The sequence below is a fragment of the Rhyacophila brunnea genome, unplaced genomic scaffold (genome assembly GCF_057557595.1).
Source record: "Rhyacophila brunnea isolate RB1 unplaced genomic scaffold, BYU_Rbru_1.0 scaffold_22, whole genome shotgun sequence".
Taxonomy (NCBI): domain Eukaryota; kingdom Metazoa; phylum Arthropoda; class Insecta; order Trichoptera; family Rhyacophilidae; genus Rhyacophila; species Rhyacophila brunnea.
Genome location: NW_028232882.1, coordinates 5,606,441 through 5,621,922, shown reverse-complemented (window position 1 = coordinate 5,621,922; position 15,482 = coordinate 5,606,441). Strand labels below are relative to the sequence as shown.

The window sequence follows — 15,482 nt, the reverse complement described above, 5'->3', positions numbered from 1 at the left end:
CGTTTTAGGAGGATTTGAAACTAGGCGCTTCATATCATAAACGAAAATTTATTTCTGAATTAAAAACTGAAAGAATAAAATTGTTTTTTGTCTCTCCTGAAAAAATGTGCTTTTTGAGATACGTAGTTGCAAAAAATTAACGACGATATGAGCCTAAGATGTATTATAACTACACCACTGTACACATGCCATTATTTTTGCCGCAATTTATTTTTTACTTACACAAACAATGTGCGTACCGTAAAAGTTAAAGTTACATATTGCTCGAGAGAACTTTACGTAATATTTTCAGCAAATATTCAGGAATTTTGTTTAACAATATAAAATGGAATAAATGAAATTTATTAATTAAAATACCTGAAGATGTTTTAGCGAGCGCTGGCGGTGCGGCGGAAAGAGAAATGGCGGCGAACAGCGTCAGAACTCGCCACATTTTTGCTTTGAATTGCTTCTCTCCTCGGATTGGCTGCACGCTGGAAAGTACGGAAAAGTTATGTTATTACACTGGCTACAATACCCAGCGTTGGAAAGGTTTGTCATTGTTATATAAAATGAAGACCATAAGGAAATAATATTATTTTAAACCCAGTTAGGTAGATATACGGAAGTTACGTGACGTTTTTGTGAACTCTGTACCATTATTTAACGTAATACGGCGATATTAATTTAATGTTACGTTCGTTTCACACACAGCAAATTTTATCGCTGCGATAAAAATCCGCGTGATTATTTTCCGCAGTTTCAGTGTAGCGTCGTAATTTAACGCAGTTTTTACATCACACAGACACAGCGCGGAAAAAATCCGCTTGACAAAAAAATATCTCGTTAAATATAACGAGAAACAGGAGATACCACGATAACACGATGTTGAAAGCTTTGATTTCACGTAGAACACAGCTGTATTCTGTATAAGGGTAACCGGACAAAACAAAAGATGATATAACAGAACAGTGACAAAACAAAACAGCCAGGGGAAAAATAAAACATTTATTTTTTGTCGTATCTATTTATTAATTAAATAATATAAATACTACTTATAAACGAAATATATATACATTTTGAATATATATATAATCACTACATGATGGCCATTTGGCCTAAAAACCTCAATTTATCTGCTTGATTTTGGTAATCATGCACAACTCCACAGAATTACTCAACTCATTATTTTGTTATTTTTCATTTTGAACATAATAGATTGATTAAGACAGGATATACCTAGCTTGCCGGCAACTCCAAGTTTAGTCCCGTTTAATTGAGGCTTTCCAGCGATTATGCACGCATTATATATTTTGATTTTTTTTCGGCGTACTGAAAACTGTATCGGTCATAGTTCTATTTATCGCTGTTCTGTTTTGTCACTGTTTTGTTTTTTCATGTTCTGTTTTTCACCGTCCTCTTTCTCAATGTCCTATTTATTCATGGAACCTTGTATAAGATATCCTTTTGTGCGTAGTCTCCGCATGCGAAACCAGTTCATGACTACGGTTGTTTTTCCAGAGTATCCACTACGTATGGGTAAACTGACAAGAGTTATTGCTCTTATGTCAAAAATGTTTTAGAACTCAATACGTATGTATGCTTAGAAGATATGCGCTTTTTTGAAGACAGCGAAAAAATCGTGCGAAAAACAGTGTATTTTTAAATTAATCACAGTATTTGTGTTGAATCTTGATTTTCACCGTATTATGGAAATTATTATTCTAAAATTCCTGAGTCGGACAAGCCTCCAAACGTCGAAAAAAAAATAATTTGCATAACACGCCGAAAACCCAAATACATTTTGAACCGAGTTGAAAATGTTGACTGTTCTTTTATCATTTAAATTCGCTTCATGAAGCGGGTGCCGTGCACCGTGTTTTAGTATCTATGCAAATTCGAGTGATAAATGTTGACGGTAAAACATTTCGTTAAAAAAATCATATTAGGGAAACATATTATGATTATCATAAACGATAAAGACGCAGTTAAAAGAGTTACGTTTGAGCCATAAACGTTACGATCAGTAAAATTTCCGTATTAAAACGTACCTACTTAACGAAATTTTAAAGCATCCTATTTCGAGTTATATTACTTAGTGCAAAAGATGCCTACATTATTGTTCTCATAAAATGAATAGACTTAACTCACGTTATGATCAAAATTAAATTAAGGCTCTTAAGTTGTTTAGTGCCTTTTATAGATTCACAATACTGCTTATCAAAAATACCAAACATAATATTATTATAGTCACGTTTTCAATAATATGCACATATAGGTATTAAATAAAAAGAGGGGCAAGGAATCGGCTTTCTCATACAACTGAATGAATCAGGCCAACAACAGCCGACAACTTACGAAAAATAGCAAAAAAAATCAGGGCATCACGGAGGATTTACTTTGGTCATTATAACGTACACATATAATATAATGTTAACGTGGAAATTTTGCCGCAACTTGATTACCAGCCCGCCTCACCATACTTTTTCACCATACCAGCCTGCTTCACCATACTTTCATAATATAACCTGCCGCCCCTAGAATATGCATTTTGTAATTTTTAAAGTTTAATACATTTTACTCGCAGGCCCACAGAACATATTAATAAGATAAAAATGTGAAAGCCAATTGCTATAGACCAAGATTTTAAAAACGGATTCTGTAATACAAAGCGCGTCAAGTGTCTTCGAACATTACCAACATTGAATGCGCGTTTAGTTTACGTGACAAACTTTAATGAATATTGAATAATATACATAATTTGAAAATACGTCAGATATATGTATATTATGCTAGAATAAAAATTCAAGGTCATCCAATATATATAACGTCCACAAAAATCACACATAAATTAGCACAATGCCTGATTTTAGAAGGCATGTAAAACTTCAAATTGCAATTAATCAATAACACGATTTCGAGACCAAACTTTCGACTTTTGGCAGTAACTCCACGAATTATTATATCTACTATAGGAAATTTTTGTTACTGTTCGGTTATCAGGAATACAGCGGAAAACACATTTTGAAAATACCCGATATACTGGATTATTTGTTAGTTTGGGTTAGTTTAGGTTAGGTTAGGTTTGGTTAAGTTAGGTTTGGTTAGGTTAACCTAACAAATAATCCAGTTTATCGGCTATTTTCAAAATGTGTTTTCCGCTGTATTCCTGATAACCGAACTGTACTGAATTCTTTTTTTTAATACCACGCCTATTATATATCTGAGGTGTTTTCAAATTATGTATAAGTATTCAATAATATATAGAATGTTACATTCTCAAAAATTTTGTGAATTATTTGTTGAATAAAGGAAAGATACAGGCTTGACTATTGAATGTAATAATATATTCTTTAATACATATTTCTTCCCACTCTAGATTTAAATCTTGTTATAGCATCATCCAAAAGGCAACCCACTTCCAGCTATCCTTGAGCAGGACCCACCTCGAAAAATCATAACGCGAACGTGTCACAAGTGGAGGTGTTTCAAAAACTAGCAGGCCAGAGTTTTAAAACTTTTTTCAGTTAGTGATACACTTTAAAAGTAATTAGGATTTCGTGATACACAAAAAATGTTAAATTGAAAGAAAAATGCTTGAAATAATAACACATTAGTTTAAGTACCACATACACTCACTAAATAAATGAATTTATCGATCTAGTGTGTTTTAGGGCGTCCTCGTGGTCGTTTGGTGACGATTGATACCACTGTATGACTGCAATTGTCCAACTGTCATCCATTCTCTAAACGACATCACGTACTTTTGTTTGCCTCCTTATTTATTGGTTTCTTTTGTTACGCCTAACATGCATATTTACATGCCACGATACACTGCATACTCGTAGTGTTTAGAGATTTATCATACATTACACATGTTTCACACGCATACATGATCACTAACGGTAGACATCGGTTGAACACTTAACTTTCGTTAATATATAAGGTCTCTTTTGAATAAATGTTATCGGAGATAGACCATTAGGTATTTTACGATACACATGATATAAGCTCAACCAGTCAGTTTCAAATTTCCTGTTTCAACGAAGAAATTTTTCCTTTCTATGGCACGTTGTAATTTATAATTATATAAATTGCTAACTTCAAATATTTTATTATTTTTTTTCCTTGTTCGATACTAATATTATTTATGGGCCTCTACAGGGTCAAAGTTGTATTAACATATTTTCGTTTTTTGTACAAGAAATAGATGTTAGCCACTTGCTCAATCCATTGGGTCTATACTCTGGATCCAAATACACATTGAAAAACAATCTTTTCTAGACCTGGGATTCGAACCTGTACTCCACGACAATATAAACCGACGCGGTAGCCGCTTGGCCATCGTTACTAAAAAAATAAGGCTATACCTCAGCTGAGGCATGGTCTAAAAAGATCATGACCAGGCTACTACCAGGGTACTACAAGAGCCAATAATTCAAAAATCAAAAAAATAAACGAATAAATAAGTAGGTATTCATTATTTAATAATTACAAGATAAAAAGAACTTTTTATATACCACGTTTTTAAATTTTCTGTTGAATCATATAAACTTGACAATTCTATGTATTAATAAAAACTTTTTATTGTACTTGATAGAAATACTGAATAAATATTATAGAATATTGAAATGTCATTTTGACATTTCATATTGATTTACATAGTAACGCACGTGTAGGTATATTAATAATTGAGTTGCTAGGACCCACTTAGCAACCAATAATAGTGAGTAGTAAATAATATTACTTTTAACGATTTTTTTCCGAAACATACAAAACAGAATTAACTGAAAATGAATTCAATTCTGCTTAAAGATGGCCAAAAGTATTAAAATAATGCATTGTCGTCGTGTTATGATATATTCTAAAAGTTTAAAATGTCTAGCTAGTCTGGAAGTTAGTTAAAAATCATGGACAAATAAAAAAAAAATTGTACTGCACAAGAAAAATCTGTACCGGACAAACAAGAAAACGAGCTAATAAAAACGTAGTAAAAAGCAATATTACGATCAACTAATATAATACTTAGTAAAAAAAATATATTATTAATCTTACCTTATTAATACTTAAAATAATTGCAAAACTAATGTTATGATAGGTACTTATTAATTGTTTTTTTTTTTTATATAAATCGACTTGATTCGGCCGAACAAGAATTGAAACTGAAAAATATCCAACGAGTGAAATAAAAATTGGTTCATTTTATATAAAATTGGTTTGTAATAATGATGAATAAGTTTCGTAGAAGCGAAAATGAAAAAAGCTTAAATACTACGAAAGCTCGCATTGTTTACAGTGTTGCTACGAAACGAAAAAAAATCATGTAGGTTTCGCTTTAATCTACCCCTTTCGTGTGTTAAGCCTTTCTCAATAATACCAACTTCAAATAATACACATTGTACTGGTATGTTTATTTTTTTAATAGTCTGGAGTCCATTTGGTTTCGGATACTTAGCTTATTCTATTAGGTTACTATACACGTTTTTTCTCTACCGCCCCACACTTTTTCACAAATATTTTTGGACATATACGTTACTAACTAGAAACATTATTACCAACTTTAAGAAAAAAGAGGTTTGGTAACACTGCGGTGAAAATTTCTTAAAAATTAGTATATTTAAAAAGGCCTAAAAATAACAAAGAAAAAGGCAGAAATTTAGTATACCTATATATATATATATATACAGTGTCTACACAAAAGAAATACTACAAAATATGTTGTCAGAGAATTGAATTCAATTCTGAGAATAAACACCCGGTTATAATAATATGTACTCAGTACCTGTTGTTTTTTCTTCTCTACTCTAAATTTAGCTAGTTTTCAATCGATGTTTCAGGTTTGTGGAGATAATTTACATCAAGGGTACCCGACCGGTCGACTGCGAAGCAAAATCCCCGTTAGCCCGTATTCGTTTACGGCTTGTCCATTTTAACTTTCGTTGTGATGTTATAGATTCTAAAACATTTCATTTATCAAACAGATTGTGGAAATACTTCTACAATTGACAATTATAAATTAAAATGAATTCGAATTTGTTCAAACTAATGTACTTATTATTTTATTTTCATGAATGTGATACAACACTGATCAGTAAAGCGTACTCTAAATTCCCAAATACTGTCTACACCGTTTCCAAATTCCACCAAACTAGGATCTTAAACACTCACAAGACTCATTTTGTGATGCAAAAACTCATGTTCCGTCCATGAGTCCTCTCAAGAGTCCTTTGTTCTACCTTGTCTTCAAATTTTGATTTATTTTTCTACACAATTCATGGGGTTACTGCCAAATTTTGTAGGTCTCGAAATCATGTTATGGAGTAGAGTATACTCTTTGCTTGATTACCTCGCATAAAATTAGATCAAATGCAATTCAATTGTATTGATATCTTCTTCTTATTGTGCCATCCCCTAGCGGAGGTCGGCCACCATCAAGGCGATCTTATATTTGTCGTCTGCTACCCATAACAGTTCGGTGGAGCTGCACTCATACCAATCACGGAGGTTCTTAAGCCACGAAATGCGGCGCCGTCCTCTGCTACGCTTCCCATTGATCTTTCCTTGAATGACAAGTTGGGGAATGCTGTATTTTTGTCCTCTCATAATGTGGCCGAGGTATTGTAGTTTCCTGGTTTTGATACTACGTAGAACTTATCGGTCCTTCCCCATTCGATTGAGAACTTCAACATTTGTCACCCGGTCAGTCCAAGGAATTTTGAGGATGCGTCTATACAGCCATGTATTGATATATCTAATAATAAATTACATCATTTTCAATCCTAGCACCGGAGTGCAAAGTTATGAAGCATATACTCTAATTGTAATTTGAAAGTTTGACATGTCGATCTCAGTCCCGATTGTGAATTTTGAAAATAATAATTATTTTCATATTTTAAATTTATAACCATGGATGAAAAAAATAATTTCCCGATCGTAAGACAAATTGGTTTTGATAGATGAAAACAATGTCCAAAGTCTAGCTCAAACCATAGTAATGGAGGATTTCGAATTACAGTTGATTGAATTGCAAAATGACGGACGTTGCGTTGACGCAATTATTGAAATCTTGTGATATATAGAAAGTAATGAATCAAGAAAAATACTCACATTTAAAAGACGCATATCTTTGAATTTTATCGTGTTTTGGAAGAACATAAATATGTGAAACTACAATTTCTTATATGAAATTTATTAAATCGAAATATCGAACACGTTTGATGAATGATCACCTTGATGACGGTTTGCGTTTTGCAATAAGTAATTATAAGCCGAATTATTTGAAGATTGCCAATTGTCAAATATCTCACTTAAGGCGTATACCTCAGTTGAGGCATGGTCTAAAAAGATCGTGGCTAGGCGATGCGCGGATTGTGCACATGACGCGTACCGAACAAAATATAATTTGTAATATAAATCCAACATGCGTCCATTTAATGTTCTGTTTATTGTTCTATTAGTAACAGCAATATTATATTCATTGACATATTTTCTTTTTCCAGTAAATGGGTAACGTTTTTTTAGTCATCTTTACACGATTTAAGAATTAATACCCCCTTCGCCATCACGAAACAAATCGACGTGTTCACAGCTCGACGTTCGCTCTCCTATTGCCAGCGAGTCAAAAATTATTGTCGCACCTAAAGTTGAAAATTATTTGCCGTCTTAATAAAATAAATGATAAATCTAAAAAAATCGAAAATATTAAAATTATTATGTTTTTGCAAATATTTAACGATATTTTGCATTTTAAAATGAAAATTTTTAACTTTGAAGAACTACTAAAAAAGCAACAACAAACAATTCTATAAGATTCTTATTAGAAGTGGATCGCCATTAAAATTAAGATGAAAAGTAGCTCCCAACCTCAAAAAGGTTGGGTACCCTTTCTATATAGATCAATATATTTAGTGTTGTGGTGGTGGTGAGCTATGCAAGACAGATTTTTCATTATAAATTATTAACCACGAAAATAAATAACCTGCTAACTAAGAAAAATTTAAACAGTTTATAGTAGAAATACAGTGGCGTAATAGATAAATAATATACGTTGAACATAAACTCTGGTTAAAAAATCTATTTTTATTACGTTTTTTTAATACTGTAATGACCCAAATAGGTAAGTAATATTATAATAATTGTATTTTGCTTTATTAAATTTTCTACATAGGTACTACCGTTTCTATACTTGTAGATGTAGAATATTATGAAAGATTTTATTTTGACTAGTAAATAGTATTTCAAATAACGTAATAATAAAAAGACGCAAAATGAGATGACCAGCAATTTTTTCTTTATAGGATAAAAAGTAAATAAGATAATTATAAACAGAAAAAAAACATAAAATAACTATTTCTTGTATTCAACGAATGATTCACTTTAAGAATGTACTATTCTAATTATTGAAAACACTCATGAGAAAATATAGCCAATAGGAAAAAAAAATCAAAAAAAGTAAGACACCCGGCATAATCGAATCTGCGTCACTGCGCATTACCACTAATATTTAAAATTATTAGCAAGTTCAAGTAAGTTACAACAGAAAATATTGGAGTGATCCGTGACGCCGGTTAGTAACCAAAAAGTAATAAATACTTTTATTTAGAATACAAAAATCGATCGCCTGTCGTAACTCAATTTGGAGAGCGCTTATGAGCAGGTATTAAAAAGGCCAATAGCTAAAATTTGTCGCTAGTAAGTATGGCAGTCGTAGAATAGTAGTAATGCACAGGGCGCGATACCCAAGAGACATAGGTTCGGTTCCTGCCGGGTGTCTTACTTTTTTCGAAAAAGATTTTTTCTATTGGCTATATGTATGTTTAATAAAAAACAGTTATGTCTTGAAAAGGTCTGGCACAGCCCTTTCATCCCTTTCCTTCGACTGCAACGCCATATATTTATAATTGATTCAAATGTAAAACTATAAAAATTTCAGCTTTTTACTTTGTTTATGGGAACAAAGAAATTACTTTATTGGCCCATAAATGCTTCTAGAAAATATTATCCTTTGATGATGTGTGCGTTTGTCGGAGCTATAATTCTTATTGTTTTCGTTAAAAAATACAGATTGTTTTTAATTTTTTATACTGTATACGATTTGTTCCGTGTTAATAACAATAAAACAATCACAGCTGACTATAAAAGTGAGTAAATTGCTCTTATCCGTATCGTAATATAGTAGGGTACACGCTAACATGTTTGAAAGTTTTCTTCTACGCGTTTGTAAAATGTTATTTTTCATATACGGTAGGGATTGAAATTAATACCAATACCGGTAAATCGGTATTTCGTATTGAATACCGGTATTAATAAAATATATGGAAAAACAGTATTTACCAATATATACATATAAATCTCATTAAAATATTGATTCATATTATATCTAAACCTGTCAAAATAAGTAAAGGAAAGATATGGTAGAGATGCTGATGTTTACAGATACCTAGGCTCCATATTCTTTATGTTGACGTGCGGTTTCCCCCCCCCCCCCGCTTCAGCATCTTGCATCAGCAACACTGCATTCCATCTCGTTCCCTCCCATTGAAAACTTGCAGCAGTCGAACGCGATGACACAATGCTTTCTGTCCGTAATGCGTCAATGACATTTAGCTACTTTACGATCTGCTTGTTGGCGAATTTACAATCTGCCTGTAAAGTCGCCCAGTGTCATCATCGAACAAGCTAACAAGAAGATTGTAAAAAATCTACTGAGAAAAGTTGAAAGCCGGTCAACTTTACACGTTACACGTCGGCGTGTGAGCCTACTGCGTCTGCGCAGTAGAGCGTGCTGGCGCCCTCCCGGTAAAAAACGAACTATGTTCTGTTAAAATAGTCGCTAGCTTGTTGGCTTCTCAGCGAATGGAAAGTTTTGTGTGTCATAATCACAATTGCAGTAATTGAATCGCCCGCTTTTAAATTCGCCAACAAACAGCTCGTAAAGTAGCTCAATGTAATTAACGCATAAACGACGTGTCGTGAACGCCAGCTTAAAGAATACGAACCTAGTAGTTGAACTATTGGCACTTTCTTCTCCGAGTGATTTTTCAATCAATTTATATTATGAAGTTTTGTTCGATAATATGTATGGGTATGTGTATTGGTAATTTATCAATTTTATTAATTTATTGCACTTTTTACACTTAGCAATATCTTTACTTTTATCCCGTTAGAAGTAAAACCAAACACAATGTTGCTCATTTTTTTGTTCAACAAAATTATATTTCTCCATTACTGTATAAACTACTTTTTACTAGATAATCATCGAAAAATTAGGCACAGATATCATGATCAACAACCTGACAACTTCTAAAACCCGCGAGCAACAGACGAAATATTAAAATAAATTTAAAATTAAGAAAGTAACTATCTATAATGCAACAATATTTTACAAATCTGCACGTGTCATTGCTGTTCACCAAAGACATCCAAGGGCAACGAAAGTTAACTAGACATCGCGTAAGCCGATAGAAAATACAGCCACGTCAAACCTTTTATATTAATTAATATATTTTGTTTCAACTTTCAATACCAAATATATCGGTCTTCAAAAGTATTTGGATACCGGTTTTGAAATCCCGGTATTGCAATCCCTAGTATTTGGCTTTAAGCTAATGACCAGCTTTGGAAGCGCAGTCCCATAGGCCCTGGTTGTAAATGGTGTACGGTAAAGGGTGAAATATTTCTATTTGGACTATTCCAAGACTAGGTAAGAGAGGAAGATACCTTCTCTCTTTTATACGATACCGAAAATGTATTGATGGAAAATAATTATCTCTAGGGAAACCAAGTACTAGCATCCGATCGGCCCAACCCAAAGAAAGGTCGTCAGACTTGCGTAGTTGGCAGAGATTGCAGGTGAAATCAATTGGGGATAAATCCTGAACCATAAGAGAAAAAAATAATAATTTTATTTTTAAAAATATTTAAAATTTAATATAATAATGAAGTAGAAAATACTTCCATGAAATGATCTAATTTTTATTATTATTACAACGTTTTTCTTAGCTCGTATTCTTATTTGTCCGGTAGTTGTTTGTCCGGTACAAATCTTGCAATCGATTTTTAACTAACTTCCCGACTAGCTAGACATTTGAAACTTGTATAATATATCAGAACACGATGCCAATGCATTATTTTTAATACTTTTAGCCATCTTTAAGTAGAATTGATTTCATTTTCAGTTAATTCTGTGTTGTATGAAAAGTTATTTCGGAAGAAATCCGTAAAAAGTAAAACTATTATTGGTTGCTAAGTGGCTCCTAGCAATTAAATTATTAATATATACGTGCGTTACTATGGAAATCAATATGACATGTCAAAATGACATTTCAGTATTATTTCTATAAAGTACAATTTTTTTTTTAATCGTTTAAGCTAGTCAAGTCAAGTTTATATGATTCAACAGAAATTTTAAAAACGTTGTATATAAAAAATTCTTTTTATCTTGTAATTATTAGTTATTTGCTTGAAGGCTTGAAGGATAATAATGAAAAGCCTTAAAACTCTAAGAGAAATTGCCGATTTGTTACGATATTTTCCGGTAGCTATCCACGATAATCTGTATAAAAAATATGCTCCATTTATAACTAGGTAGGTACAGCTTTTGAATACATTCATACAAAAGTATTTCATTAGATTATGTATAGGTAAAATGTAAAAAAAATCGAAAAATACGACACCCAACTGGATTCGCGCCCATATGCTCTGACCACTAAGCTATACGTATCCTATCTCATTTCTAAGAACTTAACTAATGGTTTTGACAATACTCTGTATAAATTGCGTTACTTTTCGTTACGGGCGCGAATTCCAGCGAGCACAGGTTCTAACCCAGGGTTAGTCAACCTCTTTATACCTACCGCCCACTTTTGTATCTCTGTTAGTAGTAAAATTTTATAACCGCCCACCGGTACCAAAGTAATGGTGATTTATAAAGTAAGGAAGTAACTTTACTTTATAAAATTTATAATACAGAGTTACAGTATGGTTAAAGCATATATAATAATAATTACTTACCAAATACTTTATATCAGACGTTCGCTAAGTTTGTGACTTACTGTAGTTAAATCTATCTTTTTATTTACACTTTGCATACATAGAAGCATGAAGTCTGATGAAATTTCAATTAATTAATTAAATTATTAATGAGATCCCTGAGGTTGATGCTGCAAAACTAAATACTGGATATCTGGCTCAATTTTTGTGAGGAACAAACGAAGGTCTCCTCTTTCGGAAATATTCAGGCGGTTTCTTTCTTTGGTCATAATATGATTAACAGCACTAAAGCTTGATTGAAGATATGAGTTAAAGAAAGGTATCAATAAACTGATTTTCATTATGCGAGGGCGATACAAATAGAATATTTTCTGAAATTTAAATTGTCAGGGGGAATTTTATGAAAACATAATGGAAATGTTTTTAAAACCCCTACCGCCCACCATGGAAGCTGTAACGCCCACTAGTGGGCGGTAGGGACCAGGTTGACTACCCTGTTCTAACCTGATGGGTGTCGTATTTAAAAAAATCTAGTGGTTATATTATATTTCTTAGAAGTGTTTTCAAAATGATATAATCTAAAATTGAATTTGTTTGTATTGATGTAGGCTCTATGTAATCGACTGTTCTTGAGGAGTCTTCGCGATTGATAAGAATAACTATGGCCATAAAATAACCTGATATGGAGTATAATATTTAAATAAAACCAATATTAATTTGATCATCACGTTTTTTAAATTCGTACAAATTACCAGTCGACGAAATGCTGGTCAATGAAAATGGCATTAGTTCTCAAAGCTCGCAATGTGTAAAAATGTTTTCCTAAAAAATACATGTACGTAATCTCAGAATAAACCAAACGAGGCCGCAGTGGGAATAATTCGCGTTGCCGACCACTGTTTTATACAATAGTTAGCTACATAACAAAACCCGTAGAACAAAATTGTGTAAACTAAAAAACAATTTGGCCCCAAATCGACGCTATATTGAATAAAACAATCTGGCTCTATATGGACGATAGAAACAAAATGTACGAAACTAATTTATTATTTACAGAGAGGGAGTTTATTTATAATACCCCATATCGATCGGACATATGAAACACACTGACGCCATCTTATATTAATACTTGTACTTACCTGTATAAAATACAACTTAAAAAACCGTACCGATCTATCAAAGATATCTCATTTCGTATCAATATTGAAACGAGACCCAGGTCTTTTTCTATGTTTGATCGTTGCCGCAAAGATAATTGGTTGGGCCATTTATATTTGCATTAATCCTTACTTCCCACCTCTCTCAAATCCAGGTATTATTGTCACAAGACCAAGTGACCGGCAGTCACGGGTCATGGTAGACCGTGATGCAAATAACATTCAGTTACTTCAAAAGCACCGAGCGCGTAGGCTTGCTAAAGCTGTCGATCTATATCTAATACGATACGAACGAGGCCGTGTTAACTATTGAGTGATTCAAGAGTTAGCTGAAGACAACTGGTGTGCGTGTTAGCCTGTTACCGCTAAACTACAGGTTATTGTTAATTCAATTACTGATTCAGAAGTTGTTCGTGGGCCACGGCCGGGTCAGCTTGATATAGTGTGACCGTCGTACAATCGATACTTCTGAATACCTGCTAAGCCGTGATACCGGCTCTTAACATTCATATAACCAATCATCATCATTCATCAACCTCATTTACCATCCATCAAAGTGTATCGTCCGTTTACCAGTGCGTGAGTGCGTGAACACCGAACCGGCCCAGCGCGCGCCAGCCCTCTCATCATAAAGGTCAGTGTCTGGCACCCTGTGTAAACCCCCCGCTCCTAGATCCACAATCCACCATCACCTTCAAACTATACAGTCCACTGCTAAAATAAATATTTTTTTATTTGAAAATAATATATAAAATAACAATGTATGTTTGTGTAACACGTTCCTTACACATTATTAATTAACACTAAACGTCAAACATACTATTAGAGTAGCTTATCCCGTACAACAGACCGCATTGTCAGAATATGTGATTGACATTCTGAAATATCTAACATAACATACCATAGCTATTTAGAACGTTGTGACGTGTTTTGGTTCATTTGCAACATTAATTTGTATCTAAATAAATAATAAAACGTATTCATAGACTAGATAAAGTAGATATATAGTAGATAGACTAAATATAGACTAGACATAGATGATAATGTCTGATTGTATTTCTTATACATTTTATGAATTTGCATCTTGCAGAGTTATGTCACTTCAAGTCTCTTTTTATTATAAAAGTTACACTGCATGGATTTACTGCTGGCAGTAGGTATTATCGCGGCCATAACAAGAAAATATACGTGTAAACATGTATTATTCTGCAGTTGCAAGATTGCATGCATGAATCAAAAAAGTTCGGAAGCTTATGAATTTTCATGCGACTGTAATGACGGGATTTTTTGATCTGCGCCTGCGCAGTAGAACGATAGTAGCGAACCTGCCGGCAAAAAAAAGTGAGACTCTTTTGAATTTGAGAGACAGTCAGCACTTTTACGTGTAAACAGTTGTCACGATAGTTTAAAATAAATACTATTGCTATTGCTGCCAGTAAATCTATGCATGTGTACAGGAGCTATTATTCTGCGAAAAACTATTTTTTGACAAACGAGTTGCATCTGTCTCCATCTGAGGATTCAGATTGATGAAACAGATTTTGTGGTTACCTTAGTCATAATGTTATAATGTTTTTGAATATGTGACATATATTGAATAATTTTTAGTCACAATGCATTTAATATTTAATTACAGCATCGAATTTTCTAGAAAACAAAAAAGTATGTATTTTGAAAATATTTTTATTTATAACGGATCCAGCATCAGTATTGTGACTACATCGAAGCACGATTGAATAACTAACTATACATAAAAATGATTTCAAGAAAAAATCTTTCTCACATCTTCGAAATAACGTATTAAGCCACATTTCTATAACATAAAAAGATAAGTGAAAATCTTCCACGTTTTTGTCAAGTTTTAGTCGGGATATTTTTTTACGAATTACGCTCAATTTTCGCCTTGTGGCTGGTGAAAATGTTATGACAAAAATATTATCTTCTATTCAAATTTGTGAACGGTCCGATATTCAAAACACGTGGGCTCCATAGAACGTTATGATAAAAATAACTTAATTGTTCATTAGAGCGAGTGATCGGCGGTCAGTGTGTGAGGGTTTAGGGCGAAACCCACCAAGAAAATATTACACTATATTATATTTGTCTTGATTTATATGTAAAGCATGCGAAAATATATATATATAAATCTGTAGGAGAGAGAGCGACACAGGAATAAAACGTATTACATGGGGTAAGGTGAAAAAAAAGCAAATTCTAAATTTGAAAAATAAACTAATAAGAAAATAAAAGAATCGTATATTTTAATCGAATCGTGAAAGAAATTAAATTGATAGAATACTCTCATAATAGTTTAACAGATTCTTACAGTGGATCACTAGCATATTGAGTATCTAC

General features: G+C 32.9%; 1 protein-coding gene across 1 annotated transcript in view; it reads right to left on the bottom strand.

Annotated features, from left to right (window-relative positions):
- Positions 1-15,482, bottom strand: part of LOC147069965 (thrombospondin type-1 domain-containing protein 7B-like) — a 116,430-nt gene that overhangs the window by 71,169 nt on the left and 29,779 nt on the right. Inside the window, exon 2 of the mRNA XM_085949891.1 lies at positions 358-473. Within this exon, the coding sequence (XP_085806017.1) occupies positions 358-473 (116 nt within the window). The remainder of the gene's footprint in view (positions 1-357; positions 474-15,482) is intronic.